The sequence below is a fragment of the Squalius cephalus genome (assembly GCF_949319135.1).
Source record: "Squalius cephalus genome assembly, chromosome: 10".
Taxonomy (NCBI): Eukaryota; Metazoa; Chordata; class Actinopteri; order Cypriniformes; family Leuciscidae; genus Squalius; species Squalius cephalus.
In genome coordinates, this window is record NC_137131.1 from 36,626,266 (window position 1) to 36,648,841 (window position 22,576).

Below are 22,576 nucleotides of genomic sequence, written 5' to 3' on the forward strand. Positions count from 1 at the left end.
GATCAACCACAATCTTATCAGATATCATATTTCTACTCTTCAAATGGCTGTATTGTTGCATTTTAACAATACCAGGTTTCACATCATCTCATTGAAAAGATAACTAAATTTACTGTCTGAGCAGAACATTATGGACTCGAATTTCAAGACTTCTGCATTCCTGTTTGAACTGCATTTCTTCTTTTTTTTGCTAGTCAGAAATATGTTTTAGAATTGTACTTCTTCATTTCTTATATTTCTTTAAAGGAAACTACTTAATAATATGGGGATGTTGAAAAGCTTACTGGCCATCTTTCCAGGGCATCCCCCGACTGTGGCCCGAGACGCTGGAATAGGCTCCCGCAAGGCGACCCTACAGAGGAGAAGCAGTTTGGAGAACGGATGAATTAATGAAAAGCTTTTAGGCTTGATGTCAATGTCTGGCAGGTCTGCGAGGTTTTGTTTCCCCATGCAATTTCCTAAAAGAATCAAATGGAAACTTTGAGTGGGAGTTTCATGGGTAAAAAGTAATCGCCATGTTTTCACATTCGTTATTAAGCAAAGACATGACTAAGACACTTCTCATCAGTGTTTGAACACTTGAGGGGAATTTCACTACTATATACATGCATAAACAATTCATTTTGAGAGGTAGAAAACGGTGAGGGAAAACAGGTCATATGTAACTATACAGACAAGACTAGACTGACTTCCTGTAAACAGCAGTTTGACTGCTGTACAGGTCTGAAGTCACTGAAGTTACATTTCTTGATGTTCATTGAATAATTAAGAATAAAATGTGTATTGCATTGAAACTTTTTCCTAAATGAAAGTAGAAAAGGTTTGTGCTCACATCGAAAGCAACATTGTTTATTTTGCATCTCTAGGCTATTCTTCTGATTAAAATGTATGCATTATATAAAAATTCAATGTTTCAGGTGCAAATTCTGAAGCATTTAACTTTAATTTCCCTTTGATAAGATACCAGGGCTGGCTAAACCACTAGAGCAATGCAAGCGATGCCTCATGTCTCAATAATACTTGATATACTGGAATTCTATCAGCGACGTTGGTTCTAGAAGGTTTTTTTTTTATTTTTTTCATCCATTTCTCACATAGAGATTTTTAAAAAGTCTTTGTTAAAGCGTTATAAGCCATGAACCAAGGTGAATCATAACATTACAAACTTTGATTTAAGAGCCGTTCCACTGAATGGGTGACATTTCTGTCCCCAGGACATTATAAAAAATGCACTTATAATGAAAATTAACTCTAAAATAAATTGTATTATTAAGCAAAGTGTCCCACACATTAAGCTAACTGCAAATTGAAAAAATATAATTAAAAACAAATAATAAAAACTACCTAGAACACTAAAAAATAGCATTTGTTGCATGTCCCCATGTCTGTATCTCTATACTTTACCCTGAAATAAAATGATTAAAATGTTTTTTGTTTTTTTGTTTTTTTTGCATTGGTGTGTGACTTTATATCCAATCTATGCTACAAAAAAAAAAAAAATTGTAGATAAAAAACACATTTTAGTTGAGTCCCTGGGTTTTCACTCAGTCCTGTTACCGTAACACATACCCTAACTCTCTAAAATTAAACTTGGTACATTCCACAAGACACATTTTTAACAGGAAGTTGCATCCTCTGGATCTTCTGAAGGCAATGGGAAGATCATAACTAAGTCCTCTTATTTTCATTTCTGTAAATTTGATGAAATTGTAACTATGACTGAGAAGGTCAATCTCAAATAGGCTACCTAAATTATTTCTTAGATGTTTTTTGTTTACTTTAAAAATATGAACTTTAGGTAAGTCAATAGAATTTGCTCAGTGTCCTTATGCTATTAGCATGTATGCTATGTGGCCATATGTCATGTATTTGATAACTTTTTGCTTAAAAACGCAATCCTGTTCCTTTCAGTCCTATTCCTTTCAGTACTGTTACTCATATGAAAATCAGTCAAAATTACAAAGGTATAAGACTTTGTACTTTACGCCTTCAGTGATAGAAAAAACTACAGTCCCATGAAGCACTGCAAACAGTAATCGAATTAAGAACAATGGAGGAATATAAAACTACTTTTTTAAAGTGTTGATTATATATATGTTAAGGTTACACTTTACAATAAGGTTCATAGTTAACATTAATTAATACATTAATTAGCATGAACTAATAATGAACTGCACTTATACAGCATTTATTATCCTTTGTTAATTTCAACATTTACTAATACATTATTAAAATCTTGTTAACATTAGTTAATGCACTGTGAACTAACATGAAAAAACAATGAATGACTGTATTTTTATTAACTAACGTTAACAAAGATGAACAAATACAGTAACAAAAGTATTGCTCATGGTTAATGTTAGTTAATACATTAATTAATGTTAACTAATGAATAGTATTGTAAAGTGTTACCTATATTTCTTTTATTTATTTATTTTTTAGCTTATTGCAAAATATGCACATATTTTGAAATATATAATTATTTTGAGAGCGTAGAGAGACCGACTTGATTACATAACTAATTAACAGTACTCCGTTTGGTGGAATTTTCGGTACAGCATCATGGGTAATTTAGTTTTTCACTATTCCGTTGTTAAACACGATTATTTTAAAACTAAGTTGAAGTAATATGGAATAGTTTTTACTTCCGGAACCCAACTGTTGCTCTCTATTAAGCATATTTCCAACTAATTTAAAATGTAAACACATAAAACATCACTATATATTTTAATAGCTAGTAAATAAGCTAAAGAAAAAAAATATATATATATATATATATATATATACACACTGTAAAAAATTTCTAACCTCTCCAAGTCAAAATTTTCTAGTGACTGGTCACATCTAAATTTTTAAATTGGCCCAAGTGCAATTCTTGTTGCAATAGTCTGTTAACATTGGCTCAATGAGAAATAATACGTCAGACTAATTGAAAAATGTAGATGTTATCAGTCACTAGAAATGTTTGACTTGGGGATGTAATTTTTTTACAGTGTATATATATATATATTGATCTTCTTTATTTGCCTTTTATGCTTGTTTGGCAAAGTGAAATCCACAATGTGATCTCGGGTTGCTTGGGTGGGGTTTTAATCTCCTCCACCATTTGACGTACCAAGATAATGTTGTGGTTTTGATAGGTTACATCTTCCTGTTTTCGTTAAAACCACAATTCTTCACAACTTCTATTAATTATAACGAAAGGTAGGCTATATAGAGATATATCCAACAGCGTTCATAGGCCACTGTCTTAAAGTGCACAAGCATGCTTGCGTGCACTTTGACAAACTTTCCATATAACGACATGCATCACTTTGTTTTTTTTTACTCGAGGTGGTTTGAGAAAAGGAAATTTCATCAGAGTGTTGCTTTCTTTGTGATTTTGGGGTGGGGGGTTGTGTGTTCCTTTTCTCTCTCTTACTCTTTGATCTCTTTTTGATGAAGCTTGATAGCTGTAAACAATCTATGACCTGCTTTTAAAGAGTGCAAATTCTTTCGCCTTTGCCCAGATTCTCTTTTTAAATTTTCGCTGATTATCAAATATTTTTTTGTCCGTAACCTTGATTTGTCGAGCTTTAATTTAAATGTATACGTTCTTTATTTTTTAGCATTAAAGTTTGTTTTTTTAAAGATTCTGCTCAAACTTAAGTCACTTATCATTAAATAAAAAATAAAAAAAACACAAACACCAATGGTTTTTACATAAACAGGTAAGTGTACAGGTGTGATCGTACCAACTGAGGTTTATTCACATTCACAGATTGTGTGAGCGGAGTGCAGCAGTTCCTTTACCTTGCAAATCACCTGAGTTGTGGCCGAAACACGTCTTCCTGCTTAGGCCTCTTTTCCTGGCAGCAATGTACACACAAACCCACAACTGCACGCGTGCAGCAGTGCGTTTACCTGTGCAAAGTTGAAACTTAGGGGGGTGGAGTAACAAGTGGTTGAGGACAGGGAACTTCAAATAACAGAATAGTGGGGAAAAGCATGTTAGCCAAAATAAATTTTTGCAGTTTTATAGTCTGCCCTTGTTTACAGCCTACACTTTAGTTCAGGATTTTGACAGAACTTGTACATTGTAAAACATCATAGAATAGTCAGAAGAAAGGCATGCTGTGGTGTGATACTTTACAAAAATGATGCTTTCTTATTATTCAATAAGCTTCTAGTGGATATTTACACTGAACAAAATTTTGTTTTTGCCCCCATTTTTCATGAGCCTATTTCTCTCAAATATTGTTTGCAAATCTGTCTAAATCTGTGTTAGTGAGCGCTTCTCCTTTGCCGAGATAATCCATCCACCTCACAGGTGTGGCATATCAAGATGCTGATTAGACAGCATGATTATTGCACAGGTGTGCCTTAGGCACTCTAAAATGTGCAGTTTAGGGGGGTCTGGGGGGGGGGGGGGGGGTCCGAAAACCAGTCAGTATCTGGTGTGATCACCATTTGCCTCACGCAGTGCAACACATCTCCTTCGCATAGAGTTGGTAAAGTTGTTGATTGTGGCCTGTGGAATGTTGGTCTACTCCTCTTCAATGGCTGTGCGACGTTGCTGGATATTGGCAGGACCTGAAACACGCTGTCGTATACGCCGATCCAGAGCATCCCAAACATGCTCAATGGGTGACATGTCTGGTGAGTATGCTGGCCATGCAAGAACTGGGATGTTTTCAGCTTCCAGGAATTGTGTACAGATCCTTGCAACATTCATGGGGCCGTGCATTATCACGCTGCAACATGAGGTGATGGTCGTGGATGAGTGGCACAACAATGGGCCTCAGGATCTCGTCACGGTATCTTTGTGCATTCAAAATGCCATCAATAAAATGCACCTGTGTTCGTTGTCCATAATATATGCCTGCCCATACCATAACCCCACCGCCACCATGGGCCTATCAGTGCCTTAATGGATAAATATGGCTATTACATTTTCAGAATTCACTTATTATGACGCAGTGTTTAAGAAATTAAATTGAAACAGTGATGATATAAAAACAATGCAAATAGATAATACATTTTGTTTTCATTATTAATGATATATTATTAATATTATTAATGCTGGTTTAATTCAGTGAACATAGCAGAGGGAAAGTATTTTACATGTTAAACAAACGTATGGTTGTGCAAAGGTTAGACAGATGTTGTTTTTCTTGAAACAGTACAGGTTGTGGTAAAAACCCTTTCCTCTGGTTCAGAGTTAAAAGTGGTGCTTCACCTTTTCAACACAGCATGAAACAGAGCTCTCGTATTCACTGTGTTGTTAGCAGTCCCGGTGAAACATTCAAAGAGAAAGTCATCTGAAATCATGCATGCATTTTCCGGTAAGCAAATCAATTTATCTGCTCAATTAAACTGTCAAAATATATATAAATCTTTAAAAAATATAGAGGATGTGGTCAAAGAAGAGAAGTGATCCATTAGTGAATTCGCTTTAAACCTGCTTGCCTTTTACTATGAATGAAGTTTATCATTATGTGTACTCTCTGACACACTGTCTTTTTTCATTGACAGTCTTTTGTCCTGTGTTGCTGATATGGTCGTGTCACATAAAGGTAATTTCATGGATTAAACCAGGAAAAACCGCACTCACCTTTAAATTTGACCTCTAATTCCAGAGGGATATTTCACCCAAAGATGAAATTTCTGTCATCCTTTATTTGCCCTACTCGTTGTTCAAACCCTGTATGACTTTATTCTTTCATGGAACACAAAAGGAGATTTTAGGAAGAATGACAAAATCAGTCACCATTCACTTTTAATGTACCTATTTTGCATATGATGAAAGTGAATGGTGACTGAAGCTGACGTTCTGACATCTTTTGTGACCTACAGAAGAAAGAAAATCTGTAACACTTTACAATAAGGTCCCATTAGGTAACAATATTACTACAAAACTAATATTAACTAACAATGTGCAATACATTTGTTACAGTTTTTAATACTCTTTGCTAACGTTAGTTAACCTGTCCATGTCAGCTCAGGTCCATTAAATGTTATTAACAGATACAAAATTTTATTTTAATAATGTATTAATAAAAGTTAAGCTAAGATTAACTAACTAAGATTGATAAATGCTTTAGAAGTATTTTTCATTGTTTGTTCATATTAACTAACACTGACTCATTTTAAATTTAGCATTAACTAAGATTAATAAATGCTTTATTGTTTGGAACTCTCTTCCTCTTAAACTTAGGGATGCTCAGACTTTGGGGATTTTTAAAGCTCAACTTAAGACATAATTGTTAAGTATTTTTCTTTGTTAGTTCATATTAACTAATGTAATTAACTGTTAACAAATTAAACCTTATTGTAAAGTATTAGTAGAAAAACTAATGGGTTTGGAACGAGATGCCAGAATTTTCATTTTGGGAGAACTATTTCTGGAGGTCTACTTATTTCTCTGTACACCTTTTAAATCCAGGATTGTATAGTAGAAAGCTTTTTCAAGCACTGTACATTTCAGCTCTAAACAGGAATCATGTACATCATGTACTTTCTTGGGGTTGTACATTTATAGTGTAATGGCACATTTTGTTGAGTAACTGATTACTTGGAAGGTTTTTGCATTATTTCATTCTTCTGCATTACCTTTATTTCAGAAAAGTTGGTCCAATGAGACAACTGAATTTCAGAAAAGTTGGACCAATGAGACAACTGAATTTCAGAAAAGTTGGACCAATGAGACAACTGAATTTCAGAAAAGTTTGTCCAGTGAGACAACTGAATTTCAGAAAAGTTGGTCCAATGAGACAACTGAATTTCAGAAAAGTTGGTCCAGTGAGACAACTGAATACCAATCCACAACAGAATATGACGATTCCACAGATATGGATTATGGTGATAGTGTATTCCTTTGCGAAAAAAGGTCCAACCGTACATTCCGCAACTGGTTCCTGCCCACCATCTACACCATCATCTGCCTCCTGGCTCTCGTGGGGAACTTTCTGGTCATCCTAACCTACCTTTACTTCAAGAGGCTGAAGACCATGACTGACGTCTACCTGCTCAATCTAGCCATGGCTGACCTGCTGTTTGCAATTTCGCTCCCCTTCTGGGCAGCTAGTTTCATGAGCAAGTGGCATTTGGGTCTGTATCCATGCAAGGCCATGTTCACCATCTACAAGGTCAGCTTCTTCAGCGGCATGTTCCTTCTCACCTGTATCAGCGTAGATCGCTATTTCTCCATAACCAAGGCCGTCTCTGCTCATCGCTGTCGCTCCAGTGCGGTCTATTATGGACAGGTATCTTCCCTGATTACATGGGTGATGGCGGTGATCTTTTCTGTACCTGACTTGCTGTTCTCTGAAGTCAATGTCAATGGCACCTGTATAGCAAATGGCAACAACTATGAGGACTACCGCATTAGGATGCTGGTAAGCCAGATGGTCCTGGGTTTTATACTTCCAGCGATCGTCATTGGATTCTGTTACATCTGTATCATCAAGACCCTAGTCCAAGCCAAGAACTTTGAGAGGAATAAAGCCTTCAAGGTTATCATTGCAGTGGTAGCTGTCTTTGTGTTCAGCCAACTACCCTACAATGTAGTCATGGGAGTGACCACTCACCAAACAACGGATTGCGGCAAGGACAACATTCGTCTTTATGCCATGGATGTGACCAGGGCCGTGGCCTTTTTGCGCTGCGCTGTGAACCCATTCCTGTACGCGTTCATTGGGGTGAAGTTTCGCAATGATCTCCTGAAGCTATTGAAAGACTTGGGATGTCTCAAAAAGAGCCACCTCATGTACACCCACTGCGGTAAACGAAGATCTTCTGTCGGCCTGGACACCGATACCACCACAACGTTTTCCCCCTGAATGCTCATATCTACTTGAGAACAGACTCCAAAACAAAAAAAAAGTTTTGCCAGTTTCAGTTATATAGTGGTAAATTGTTTCATAAGCTCAATTTAGAGGAAACCGCCTGTGGAGGACTGAATGGTGACATATATGCAGACATTACTGCAAATTTGCTATGCAGTGTTACTAATTACTTACTGTACAAAAACTTCTTCCTGCTTTGTAACAATAAGCTTTTCACTTCTTGTTTTTAAATTTCCCTTTGAGAGAAGAATTCACTTTCAGTCTTTGTGTTACATGGTATAGCCATTTTGTTTTCAATATCTTGTCTTCAACATCAGTTTGTCTATATTGAATGATCTTTTAAAAATGAGACATTTTTAAGTTATGCTAACTGTTCAATAAATAAGCCGCATAATTCTCTTTCATGGTGAAATAGTTCTTTAAAATATGCCTTCTTCTTTATTCTTCATGTCAGAGTTGTTTTAAAACTGAATAAATATAATTTTTTTAAATATCTGACTCAAGTTGCTTTGCGTGTTATAACATTTCTGTCAACTTCACATCTTCTGCACATCAAAATAACTTCATTCTCCTGTCTGTGTGGGTAGTTACACAACACATCACCTTAAAATAAAAACCTAGCTCGCGCCACGTGAAGGGGAACCACAGTTAGAAATACCAACATAAATGCAAACATTGTGAACTATTTCATCCTATGGTTTCTCACCCTCTTTACTAGTTGTGAGGAAGACATTTATACGCATTGTCTGTGGTCACAGTATGTACTACATATGTGGTTGTGATGAGTGAGTCTGTCAGAGGTAAAAATTTCCGCCATGCAGAAAAGCAACATACACCTTGATTTCATTGATTCATTTTTAAGATATTGTCCAAACATTTGGTCTCAAATTGCACATGTGCAACCCACAAAAAACACTCAAAGAGAAACAATTAGTTGGATAGTATGAATAGGTATGAATAGTGTAAGTGCCAGAGGCTTTAATGTTAATTTCACAAATATTGCATGATTTTTTAGAAGGCTATATTTTACATGCACCATCTGTTACTGGTTAGTCATTACTGAAGGGATTTTGACAGCCTGTCTGAAATACCCATGAGCAAAGATGAGAGATGTCGCACTTTTAGGGGATTCTTCTCAAGCTGTCAGAGTGCCAGTGCTTTCTCCAGGTATTACAGATCACCTTACATTAAAACAAAACAGAAAAAAATGCCTTATTCAGAAATATGTATATTTTCTTAATGAATTTGTCTGGTTTTATTCTCAGCATTATCATACACAAGTTTTTTGTTGTTATTGTTGTTGTTGTTGCTGCAGCAACAGCATGCTGTTTTGTTTTTAGATTTTTTGCACATTGTCGGGGAATTACAGTTAGACCACATAGAAAGACCAATATGACCAGGTGTCAAAGTTGAAGTTCAAATAGTTGACAGAGAGTTAACTGAAGACAAAGTTCTCCACACTTCCATAGGCCGTAGAAAATGAGTAATAGGATCCAGCTTCAAACCAACTTAATATACAGAAACACTAGTACTCACAGTCATGTGGATAATCAGAGGATGGCATTTCTACAGATTCAGATAAGTTAACAGATAATTCTAGCAGCATCCAAACATGGTATTTTGTTCTTCACGTAAATGAGGTTTTTAAAAGATACCATATTTGACACATACGTAAGAAACTTCGGTAAGGGTCACAGGTAAGTCATAAATTCCGGAAGGACTCTTCTCATCTGGCGCACCGTTGAATTCTCCTGGAGACTATTCTTTTGGCATGGTCGCATGCCTCTTATTATTAATAAACAACTCCTGTGAGCACAATTAGATAAAACATTTGCCCTTCAAGGAGGAGTTTTCCAATTACATCCACACTGAGCGCTGACATAAACTTCTACACATAATTCACTGCCATAGTGAAACATATCCAGGGGTTGGACAATGAAGCTGTAACGTCTGGTTTTAGACCATAATAATTTATTAGAATGGTGTAGTAGAGCCTCCTTTTGCGGCCAATACAGCATCAATCCGTCTTAGGAATGACAGATACAAGTCCTTTATTGTGGCCAGAAGGATTTTGAGCCATTCCTCTTCCAGAAGTATCAAAGATATCTGCAACTTTTACTCTCTACTTGACTACATTTTTGAATAAGCTATAATTTACTAGCTTTGTTAAAATAAATTATTGTTAATTTATAATTTTGAGATGAGTAATGCAGTCACTCCTTATATTTTGCATGGCACTTTTTAATTTAATTTCTAAAACAGTTTATTTCTGCTACAGAAGAAGCGATATCACCATCTACAGGACATATGACGTGCGTCACCCAATTGTCACAGGTTTTTCAAATATGAGATTAGATCTGCTCTTACTGATGGAATGTAAAATCAGTGACCACCAGGCCACACATATATAGGCATGAAACCTATATATTGGCCAGTGTTTCATTTTCATTCCAACCCCATAGTGACCAATAGTGCTATAAACCCTAAAAAGAATTACACATGCATGTGTAAGTGGATACATGAAGTGTGTTATTGACCTTCATGACCGTAGACACTGTTGTCTTTACATTTCTCATACAGCTATCATGAGAAGAGCAGAAAAAAACATGGCAAATCTCTTTCTACAAAATGTAACTCTTGATCAATTACAAAAAAAGCACATATTTAGCGGGGCTAAATGAGTTAACACTGTTACTACATTCCTGACATGGGTCAGACCCTCCGTCACCTCTCAGATTCCAAACACAGACATTGCCTGTAACATAAATACCAGAATAGATACAATGGTTTTGAGAAAACTATGATTTCCAATTCATTATGTAATGCAAGAAGAGGGATTGTAAATCCTCCCATTCAACATCTAGTCAGCCTTTACTGCTTAATGTTAGGTTAATATTATTCCAGGATAGGCGGCATACAGAGTTACTGAGCCTTTTCTCCTTTGTGATCTTGCATGGTATTAACGTCAACTTCAACAATACAAGACTACACCTGCACTTCTTACCTGTATGGGATAGATTGTAAACCTTGAATGTTTGTTCATGGGCACTTTTAATTAAAGTTGTAATGCCATGTGACTAAAATGACATGACAATGCTGATTGGCTGAAGGTACCACTGAGCAGTAATCGATTGTCGAGTTCTCCACTGTTGCTTAGCTACCTATGATCACGCGCGTGAACTCGTCAATCGACTACTATGGACTTCGATATATTCATATTTTTCACATCTACTGCAGTCAGATTCACCGTGTTCACTCTGAAGGAATAACTCACATTGGCTGTGCACTTGTAATGACACATCAAGGATGTTAAGAGGCTAAAAGCAGGTTTAAAACTTGCCCCATTGAAGTCAACAGGGTGCAAATTTTAAAAAGAGGATAACACGGTGTAGGCAACACCGATTTTTGTCGTTGTTCTCTGTACTGACAGCACTCCAAATTTACAAAAAAATGAACTCAATGTTAAAATTGACTGGAGTTCTCTTTTAAAGAAAAAATTGCATAGTTCTTGTAATTGTTTAACTATAGCATTTGTTACAACAGGGCTATAGCCTAATTACAGGTAAGGCCATTAATTGCTCTTGATTACCATATGTTCACCCCCCCCCCCCCCCCCTTTTTTTTTAATCTATAGCATTTGCTATAATAATACAAAAAATTGCCTACATATAGAAACTATAGCTACAACATTTTTGGCAAACAATATATTATCTTAACAGATAATCTATTATAAATTCTACAAGAAGTTAGTCAACATTTGCCACAATAAATACAATAGAAGAACATGATACATTCTATTAAAGGTGGTCATGAGTAGTTTAAAACGCTTCCTAATTTATGTTGGTGATGATGGTTCCCCCCTATTTTCATCAGTCTGTTTAGTTTATGTGGCTGTTTTAGATCATGTTTGCCTTTCTCCATGGTGTTTTAAAGTGGTAGCCTACATTAATCACAACAGAATTCAAATGGGTTGAACATTTTATTATCAGCGTCGCGCAAATCTTATCACACTTTTGTAGCACGCTGGTGAACGCGCGCGCCACACATATGGTAAATTAAATAAACTGGGCTTCAGTCATTTTGCGCAGAAAATTGGTCCGTTCGGTTCGTACGGGAACTTAGTGCTTAAGCTCCGAACACGATATAAATAATTAATTAATAGCTAGATTTATGTTTCCATTAGCCATGGTTCAAATATTTTACCCCCGCTAAACCCTTTGAAATAAGACCGTATTATATATATCCTATGATTAATATTATTTCACTCTGTGCTGTAGTTTCTACATGTAGGCTACCCACTAGAGCGCGCTCTTGCATAAAACTATCTTGATACCGAGAATTATTTGAGCACATTACGATGCAGTTATAAACTTGAGCAGCAGGGGTCGCCGCCTTTCTGCAAACAGCAAAATGTGAGAGGAAGAGACAGAACAGGAAACTATTAAATGTGTTGGAGGTGGAGGAAGTGCAGCAAGGAACACTAGGGAATAATATGGGAAGGACATAGTCACCCCTAAACCTACAGTAGGAGCTAAAGGATTCATAAAGCAATGTTTCAAATTTTGAAGCCTTCTTGAATCTTAAGGACAGAAAAAAAAAAGGATATGGACAAAAAATGTATTGGTTTATAAATAACTAAAGGTCATCTGAGAACAGCGTCTCTCACAGCCTTTCTTTCACAGTCTGTGTGAACAGAATCAACACCAATATCTCTGTATGCTGTATTAATAGACTGACTACATTAGGTTTCCCCAGAGGTATGTGTAAATGTGTCAACAGTAGAGAGGATAAGCCTGCAATGACAACTAGTTAGGAGAGAAGACATGCTGATTGTGAAAAAGAACATGGCTTCAAAGCAATGATTTCTGTCCGTTGCTATGGGAACCATTCACAATTGGCTTGTTGTCTTGGTAACAAGGGCATTATGAATTGAGTTTAGCAGTTTGCAGTCAGAAAATTTGTTCTTCTAGTATTGTTGCAGTTTGATTAAAGGAAAGTGTTAGTGGTGTTTGCGATAGATATGAGACTCTATAACCATTTCATTTTTAATTTTAAATATAAAAAGTCGGATATTACATGTCATGGATCTCTTAAAGGGTTAGTTCACCCAAAAATGAAAAATCTGTCATTAATTACTCAAACTCATGTCTTTCCAAACCCGTAAGACTTTCATTCATCTTCGGAACACAAATGAGGATCTTTTTTATTAAATCTAAGAGCTTTCTGTCCCTCCATTGACAGCTACGCAACTACCACTTTGACGCTTCAAAAAGTTCATAAAGAGATTGTAAAACTAATCAATATGAATTGAGCGGTTTAGTCCAAATTTTCGGAAGAGACTCGATGGCTTTATATGATGAACGGATTCAATTTAGACTTTGTTTTATTCACATATAAACATTCATCAATTTACACATCAGTTGTGGTAAACAGAAGTTTAAACATGTTCACTTAACGTGCAAGAACCAATGAGGTTCATTCTCTTGTTACGCAGCACGTGTGGTAGTTGTATATAGCTTTCAATGGAGGGACAAAAAGCTCTCACATTTCATCAGAAATTTTATTTGTGTTCCGAAGATGAATGAAAGTCTTACAGGTTTGGAAAGACATGAGGGTTGGGTTTGGGTTAGTGTTCACCCCTCTTGTGAAAAAGAAGTGAGGTTGATTGTACTGAATGTGCACTTGTAGTGAAATTCAAATCTTGACAGTATATTTTTTTTAAACGGATCTTGTAGATTATATAATATTAGTGAATGCAAGACCACTTAAGTGTCCTTAAAGAGAGTACACATTCATGACTGTTAAGTAACACTTTTAAAAAGTCCACTTTATAATAATAGTCAAATTAAAAAAAACATTTTAAATCAATGTTTTAATAATCTTTTGTAAACAGGTAGGCTACTTATTTTCATGTGTTGACTAATATACTAAAGCACATGTTAAGTACTTGATTATAATTTTAACTATAGTGTGTTATTTTATATAAAATTTAAAGTAAATACATTTTAAATTGCAACTTCCTTACAAATATGTCATTACAAATATATTTAAATACATACAAGTTTTGATAGAAATGACATTAAAGTATATTTTAGTTTACAATTAATTCTTGTCAGTACATTCAACAGTACACTTAAACCATATTTCAAAGACAATTTAATTATGAAATTACATATAAAGATGTACTTAAGCCCTACTTGCATGGATCAAATTAAGCACTATTAAGTTGCATTTAATATAAATTCAACTATAATGCAGTTTAATTTAATTGCAAATATATGCAATTAAGTGTCCACAACATCACATTTAAGTATTCTTTTAAAGTGTACAATTTTCATAACAAGTACCCTTTTTAAAAGTATGTTAAAGTGTACTTCTTTTTCACAAGGGCTTGTTGGTGTCTGTTGGTTCAGTGTGAAAGTATCCCAACATTCGTAATCCAACTGCATCTAAATGGCACTTCAGAATGTTGGATCATGGTGTTTGTTAAGCTCTTCAGCTAAACTGATTATCTCTCCTCAATTAGAAGGCTATATGAAACATTATGTGTGGGTGCAAAAATAAGGATTAGGAAAGATAACTTCCCTGCAAATAAAAATGCTTGTTGCGGGTGTTTTTTCCCCACCTTTGTTGAGAAACAAACATATTTGTTGATCCTGGAACAACATTTCAAACAACCAATCAGATTTGTGAGACAAATTGACAGTTATGTCAAGTTTAGGATTACAACCAGGATTAGGTGCTTCTAAATCAGTGTTATTCACCTATGATTACCCTATGATTTTAGGGAGGAGTTATGGGTAGGGTTAGGTTTATGGGTAGGGATAGGATTTGCACTAAATTTTTGGACTGGAATGTTGTTCCAACTTCCAGGATCAACAAAATATATGTTGATCCAGAAACATGTTGCACCAGGCAAAATCAGTGTGACCGAGGGGAGTCAGAGATTGCATGATATGCTTTTTATGTAAAATTGCATCTTTACACGGAATTTAGAGGTGGCTCAGAGCAGTCTTAATGTGTTAATCAGAGTCTGCATATATTATGGTTGTTATAAGTCACAAATGACAAATCATCAAGTCATTTACCCTGGAAGGTCCAGTTATGGCATTCCAAGGTCTGATAATTTTTCTAATAATGAAACAAATGCACAAACAAATGTGTGCACAATTAGATCTATAACATGCATTTAGAAAATACACAGGGTGAATTTCCACTCAGTATTGACCACTTGAGTTTAAAACTAATTTAATAAGTGCCATGACTCATGTGTAATGTTTGTGGGCTGTTTTAACATAGCTATCCGTAGTAAGGAAGGTTGGGATCAGTTAAGATACACAGATAGCCTATGTGTATTTTCAAATGAAAGCACATTTTCAAGCAGTTCTCCTTGAGAAATTGTGTACATCTGCCACGACCTGATATTTTTCATTCCTGACAGTCACGTGCATGTAGCCTACACCACTGTAATTATAGCCTCTCATTTATGAGTCACCTGTCTGTCAGCTTAATTTGTTGAAAGGGAAATACCAAAAAACTTGAAACGTGTTCTAAAGAATTGATTTGCATGCCTGTTTAGCCAAGAACAAGAACCGTGTGAATGGATACGTGCTGCCATGTAATGAAATTCCAGTCATGCAGTAAAAAAAATAATCACATGACGCCATGCACGTCAGCACAGGAACTTGATGTGTACGAGGAGGCGCCTTTCGCTTGAGTAACGCGCACATTTGAGACTCGTTAAATCTTGTTTTCAGGGTAACCACGCCTTCGATAGTTTCTCATGAATTATTTAACCATACAATTCCAGAATTTAAGTTTAAAATAAACTTTTTTTTAATAACTAGAAAGTAATATTTATTCGCAATTACAATTTTTAAGACTGTTAAATATTTCCATCACTGATATTTTATACAGGCAGTTTGACCTTGGGGTCTTGTCAAATTGTCATTTTTAAGAAAATACCGACGGTCATATATATATATATATATATATATATATATATGCAATTTGTATAAACAACGTTTCCGGACTCTGAACTGCGCTTTATCTAAACCGATTATCTCTTTAAATGCACTTGTCTGTCACAACTCCATAGATGGATCTTCAGGAGAACAGCTGCGGGACCGTTACCAGATTCGTCGGAATGAGGCACGTGACGGTTCAGGCAGCGCATGATTGTGACGTAAAATACCGGAGCCTCCTCGCGCCTGTAAAATGAAGTGACCTTTCTCTTTCGCCCTGAACAGAATCGGTCCGCCGACTGGCACGAGCAGAGTACTACGTCCCGCAAGACAGGCAAGGAGCTTCCTCACACGGTCTGAAAGGTAACATTTTAAACCGATCACATCGTGTCGAGATCTGTCCGCCCTGTTACAGATGTGATGTTTGTATGAAATGGAGGATTTTAAAGATGTTCTGAGGAAGGATGACGTGAGGTTGCGTAAGCTTACCGGTAACGTTAGTTCTCAAGAACAATTGTATGTCGAGAAAGGAATATGTAGGGTTTAATGATAAAAAAAACCTCTGTTTGTTTTTAATTACAACAAGAAAAGACTCGGTTTATGTAATTGAGCAATAATAAATGTTAAGTAATTCTTGGGAAATTGTGTGCTTTAATGTGAGGCTAGCCAGATATGAATCTGATATGGTTAGCTGCTGCTGTGTTAGCTTCCGCAACGTGGATCTAAAGCCGGTTTACGAATTTTGCTGTGTTCTTCACAAATGTATAGTTTAAATGAGTCTTTTGATAAGGTAAGTAGGGATTTTGTCAAACAAACTCTAATCCGACTGCTTATTAATTTTAAGTTGGCTATAACAGGCTGATTCCTAACGAGCTATACATCTGTGATTAAGGCTTCTTTTAATAAAGGCGATTTGAGGTTATCCCCGGATGAACAACTTAATACCAAGATGTTTACTGATACGTAGACTTTTTTGGCAGGGGAAGCATGCTTATCCATCTACCAAGAAACCTGCAGCAGATGCTTTACATCTCCCTAGGTGGTGAACTGATCTTATAAGCTGTTTTAGAGCTTATATTGGTTGATTTATGTCTTGAATCCTTGAATGACCTTCTGATGATCTGTCCACTGTGTTTTTAAACAGTTTACCCTTCAAATGCCTTACGGCAGTGTTTTCACATCTCCTTTTCTTCTAGGTAAATATGGGTGACGCTGACAAGGGAAAGAAGGTTTTCGTCCAGAAGTGTGCCCAGTGCCACACTGTTGAAAACGGAGGCAAGCACAAAGTGGGGCCAAATCTTTGGGGTCTTTTTGGTCGCAAGACTGGCCAGGCAGAGGGGTTTTCCTACACAGATGCCAATAAGAGCAAGGGTAAGGCTAATTGATAAAAGTACAGCTTGTCTTTTGTTTCACAGTGAGATGGAATGGTATTGTTTAACAAGTCTTTTTGATGTCTTTTCTCAGGCATTGTCTGGGGTGAAGATACCTTGATGGAATATTTGGAGAACCCCAAGAAGTACATTCCAGGCACAAAGATGATCTTTGCCGGGATCAAGAAGAAGGGCGAGAGGGCAGACCTTATTGCATACTTGAAGTCAGCCACATCATAATACAGATGGAGAATGAGGAGGCGGCAATATTTAAATTAAATGTTTGTAGTTTGGATTTGAATGTCTTTAACAATATCTATTCAGACAGCGTGACAGATCAGGGGCCCAGGATCATTCATCATAAACGGACATGCTTCTAAAGCCAGCCCATTTTAGCTGTGAGGATTTCCATTTTTTGTTTGTTTGTCCAAGTAAAAGTCAAGTTACTGCAGGTTTCCACTGAGGGAATGAAAACTCACCTGGTTTCACAGGAGCTGTTGTTAAATTATTAAAATATACTAAACCCTGTTAGTATTTGATTTGCAATGAGTTGTCTGAACAAGCAGCATGCTTATTGGTAACTAACTGTAATGGATGGATTTGAACTGTCAAATAAAACGGTCAAAATGGTCCATTTGTTATGTTTTTTTTCTTCTAGCTTTTCGTGTTGTAATGCACTTGCTCTTTGATGATGTGCAGTTTAAAGTGAAAGTGCAACATTTATTCAGTATTACTTTTCAAGTTTGTTTCCAGTCCGGTGACATTGTACTTGAGACTCAGGATATAAAGCGTCAGGTATTCTTACAACCCTCTGAGAAATGTCAGGGCAAGTCCTGGTAAAAAGATGTGGCATGCATATGGTTTGCCTTGAAAATTGAATCGTCATCATAGTCATGATTCAATATAAAGGGTGCAGCTCTTGATTGATTTACAATGGAAATTTTAAGCTTTCTGATCAGGAAATTGGGTATCCATAGCACTGCTGTAAGAAAATTCTAACATTATTATTGAATAAAATATTATTGCAAATTCAATAACACTAAAGTGCTCTTTGGTTAAATAATTTTGATGATTAGGAAACAAAATGCTTTGTTGCTTTGTGTCCTGTTTTTCAGATACATTATATCCAAATGATAGATACAAATCTGAAATAACTAACAGTAAAGTAACTAACATTAATGGATACAAGCCGATTTAATTTAATCTTTAGCCTGTACAGATTTGTTAATTGGTATATGTGACCTGTGTACTGAGCTTAGCAGTGTAGCTTCATGAGTAATTAGTTTAATTTAAATAGGACAGACGTGTTATCAGTTTGAAGGATCCTTATCAGAGCTAAGCTTTGACTTTTGACTCGAACGTTATATCTAGATACGTGCAGTTCACGTCAGAGAGCAAAGTCCTCCCAGAAAAGTGCACAGCTGGTCAAATCCAGTCTGATCAGCTATTTTACATCAACCCTATAAAATAATCGGGTTTTGTGAAGATTCATAATATATTTTGAATATCATAAAAATATTTGGAATATCATATGGAATGTCAGGAATGAAACAATCTGGTTTATATGCTTAAATAACCTACCCTGAATCACAAGTTTCAATGTCATAAGAAGTGTCATTCCAAATGAAAATGCCGCCATCTAGTGGACACTACCAGTTACGCAACGCTATTTTGTAACACTTTTACACAAAGGTTGCACAATCAACATGAATATTTGATATAGCGCGTCAGACATGACTTTCATTCGTAAACTGAAACAAAAAATTTTCAAGATGCTCCAAACCTGTAGGAATTTCTTTCTTTCTTCTGCGAACAAGAAAGAAGATATTTGAGAAAATACTAAAATATCTAGTGTTTTAGTAAAAATGGAAAATACAATGGAAGTCAAGTGAATGGAATGTATGTCAGTGGAATACTAGCATTTTGGCCTGTTGCAGTGATTTCGGTGTTGCGAACATGTATGTGATATGTTTTACGTAGAGTTAAGAGTTAAGTCCTGTTTATTTAAAGCTATAAGACGAGAATATCTTGTTGATTGATTGATTTATGCCTTTGACATAAATAGAGAGTAGGTCTACCACCGTCTGTGTCATGGAGAGGAACCTCTGCTCTGTCACATGTACTGTGTGTCGAAGATGTAACAGTGTTAAATTACAGTCAACAAAAAACAACATCCTTTCACTTCTTATTTGATCTATGTTTGACCGACAATCTATGACCGGACTGTGAAAACGGGTGCCAGGTAATCTTGTAAAGTTGAAGTGTGTGTGACTGTTTCTGTGACATCAATATCCTCAACCTCAAGGTGAATGTGTCTACAGAAACTGAGATACGAAATAAGACACGAGCTGGAGGAGGGATCAGAGCATGTGCTGCCACACAACTCCACTAGAGGTCAGCAGACAATTAATTCTTTCTTTCTTTCTTTCTTTCTTTCTTTCTTTCTTTCTTTCTTTAAAGTTCTTTCTTTAAAGTTCTTTCTTTAAAGTTCTTTCTTTAAAGTTTTTTCTAAAGTTCGGTCTTTCTAAAGCTTTCTATATATAAAGTGTTAAAACTGTAAATGTTTTAACAGTTAACCTATATTTCATGTAATAATGTATGTCACCTAGCCTACCTAACATAAACCATTTTCCACTTTAAAATATACTGAAACCACCATAAAATAGAGATGGTGAAAAAATGGCACATGATTAGATGCAGTTACAAAATTGACTTTTAGATCCACTTTGGCTAATAAACATGTTTTATTATTTTTATCAAATATTTTAATTGAAAGATTGCATTAAACATTTGAAATTAACTATAAGGGAAAAAATATGAATTTAAATAGTGAAAACCATATTCATATAAATTTTAATTGCCTGGCAAGCCAGACCTACATCATGATGTTAGGTCTGGCAACTCACCACAGTCACGGCACAATCCGAGGGGCGGATAAACGGCTGTCTTTCAAATTCCCTCTACACGCAATAGGACAACGCTTCAACCAACCAGGGGTGCGTTTCCCGAAAGCATCGTTGGCCAACTATGGTCGCAAGTTCCGTCGTTACCAATAGAGTTCAATGGACATTGCGATGAACTTGCGACCATAGTTGGCCAACGATGCTTTCGGGAAACGCACCCCAGAGCGTTTTCCCAACAGCGGAGCTTACGTTAGTTGATAGATTCAACTTTTGAATCTGGCCGGCAAAACTCCGAACACATCTTCCTTTTTTAAGAATGACTTAAGTGCCGTTCTTTGCTCTTTTCTCAAAGAAAAACTTAACTCCAAGTCCTACAGAGTCGCGGCCAAAGCCGATTCGAAAGACTGTTCACCAGCAGCAGCAGCCATTCTTTGTTTTCAAGTAGCAGGGAACCGTCGCAACTCTGTCGTCATTATGTTAAGCCCGCCCCGCCTACTCGTTAAGCCCGCCCCGCCTACTCTATACACGATGTGATTGGCCTGACCCAATTTAGGTTTTTACAGCTCCGAAAGTCAACGGAGAGTTGCTAGACTACCCTGGCTGCAAAATAAATGTTGCTGCCGCTAGGGTGCGTCTAGATTTCTAGGCTAAAATTTTAACCTATAATCTTTGAAATTATAAAATTATGTTAAAGGTATAGTTCACCCAAAAAGTTCTTTCATCATTTAGTCATCCTCAAAATGTTCCAAACCTGTATGAATTTCTTTCTTCTGCTGAACACAAAAGAAGATATTTTGAGGGATATGGGTAACCAAACAGTTGATGGACCCCATTGACTTCTATATGGAAGAAAAAAAATACTATGGAAGTCAATAGCTTGTTATCGACATTCTTCAAAATATCTTGTTTGTGTTGAGCAGAAGAAAGAAATTCATACACGGTTGGAACAACATGAGGGTTCATTTTTGGGTCCCTTTAATGGTTGTTGGTGAAGCTTGCATCCAAATATGACATACTCAAGTGCAACATACTTAATAACTGCAACATTTGATTTCACTTAAGGCCTTTTTTTATGGATAACATTCATAATAGTCAGCAGAGTAGTCTCTTTCAGGCAATACAGTAAAATAGTGAGAGTTTAGCCACTCTTAAATACATTATGTGTTATGTATTCAACAAATGAGAGACTGACTGGCTACTTCAAATATATTACACTCATACGATTATAACTTTCCATAAACCATTTTGGTTCCAGGCAGCAGAACTGAGCAATATAAACCATTATGAGTTCCAATAGAATTTACAAGCCAAGAATACAAAATTGTATACTTTCACACTTGTGAAATATCCTTGACAGGGTAAAGAAGAAAAACAAAACACGGTTCAAAACATTAGAAGGTTTAATAAATCCGCAAGCCGTAAACCAACCATTGAGGTCATTTGAATCATCACATCATCATACATTTCCATTGTTCATTTTAATAACTGTGTTGACTCCATCTCATTTTCTTTATGCTGTTAATAATTTCTAAATATACATAATCATTATATATTTATATAAATACTAGTAAGAGAGGGATTTGGTTAACGGATCTGAAAGTTCATTTGAAGTCAACATCTAACAAAATTAGATGAACAAAAGGCATATTCCATGTTACAGTTAAGTATATACTTCAAAGCAGTCACAAAACGAATAAAACCAAGCCTTTATTTTCTCGGGGATCAGTATGGATTTGAAGGGTGGAGCTTCTAAAGCAAAGTTCTGTAATGCACTGACCACACACTCACACAGCCAGAGTGGACCACAGAACTTTCCCCGAGGAGCCATGGTTGAGTGTGTGTGTTTCTCTGTATAAGTGTGTCCATATGTGCATATGCGACATTGGCAGAGGAAACCTGTTTTTGAATTCTAGAATTGTCTTTAAAATGTATCAAACATGTACTGCTATCAACTGGGACTGGGCTTCAGTCAGTCTGCTTGCAGTTGCCTTGGTTGAGAAGGTAGCCCTCTCAGGACCAATCAGCTTCTGAGGATCCTGGGAAGTAAAACACATGTTAGAATGTATGTCCACTCACTAGAATAAGCTGACGTGTCTTCATGCATTTACAACTTCAAACTGTTGCAACAATATTTAAGAAAATCGTAAAATAATTTAACACAGTCTGTAATGGACTTATTTCATCCAATTGCAAAGGTCTATTTCAAGAAGGGGGGGGGGGGGGGGGGTATTTTACAAGAAAAAAAAGTTTTTCAATGAAGAGTTTATAGGCTACGCAATTTATGGAAAATATACATGTGAAGTTTCCCACCTAATATAGGCTATAGCATGGCAATTCACCAATTTCAGAAGCATATTTAAGGATCTACAATGAACCTACTGGCCTGTATGAATTTGTGAAGAGCTAAACTATTATTTGAAACAAGGTTCTCTTCTCAGTGTTTGTATCTAAAACTTCTCAAATGACTTTGTAAAATAGTTTAAGCCTGGCATCACTTTAAGAACTGACTAAAA

At 36.1% G+C, this 22,576-nt stretch overlaps 2 protein-coding genes across 3 annotated transcripts; both read left to right on the forward strand.

The window, feature by feature from the left end:
• Positions 1-5,135: 5,135 nt before the first annotated feature.
• On the forward strand, positions 5,136-8,314 carry ccr7 (chemokine (C-C motif) receptor 7). Of its 2 annotated transcripts, none has more exons than XM_079883809.1 (3): positions 5,136-5,324; positions 5,515-5,555; positions 6,603-8,314. In XM_079883809.1, exons 1-3 carry the CDS (start codon positions 5,309-5,311, stop codon positions 7,818-7,820), a joined length of 1,275 nt encoding a protein of 424 aa, XP_079739935.1. In that variant the 5' UTR covers positions 5,136-5,308; the 3' UTR covers positions 7,821-8,314. The 2 variants fall into 2 exon arrangements, with proteins under 2 accessions (XP_079739935.1, XP_079739936.1); XM_079883810.1 differs by having other exon boundaries at positions 5,237-5,324; positions 6,768-8,308.
• A 7,686-nt stretch (positions 8,315-16,000) lies between these two features.
• cycsb (cytochrome c, somatic b) lies at positions 16,001-17,790 on the forward strand. Its single transcript, XM_079882904.1, has 3 exons — positions 16,001-16,153; positions 16,987-17,161; positions 17,255-17,790. The coding sequence occupies exons 2-3, from the start codon at positions 16,993-16,995 to the stop codon at positions 17,398-17,400; spliced, it is 315 nt and encodes a 104-aa protein (XP_079739030.1). The 5' UTR covers positions 16,001-16,153; positions 16,987-16,992; the 3' UTR covers positions 17,401-17,790.
• Positions 17,791-22,576: the final 4,786 nt, after the last annotated feature.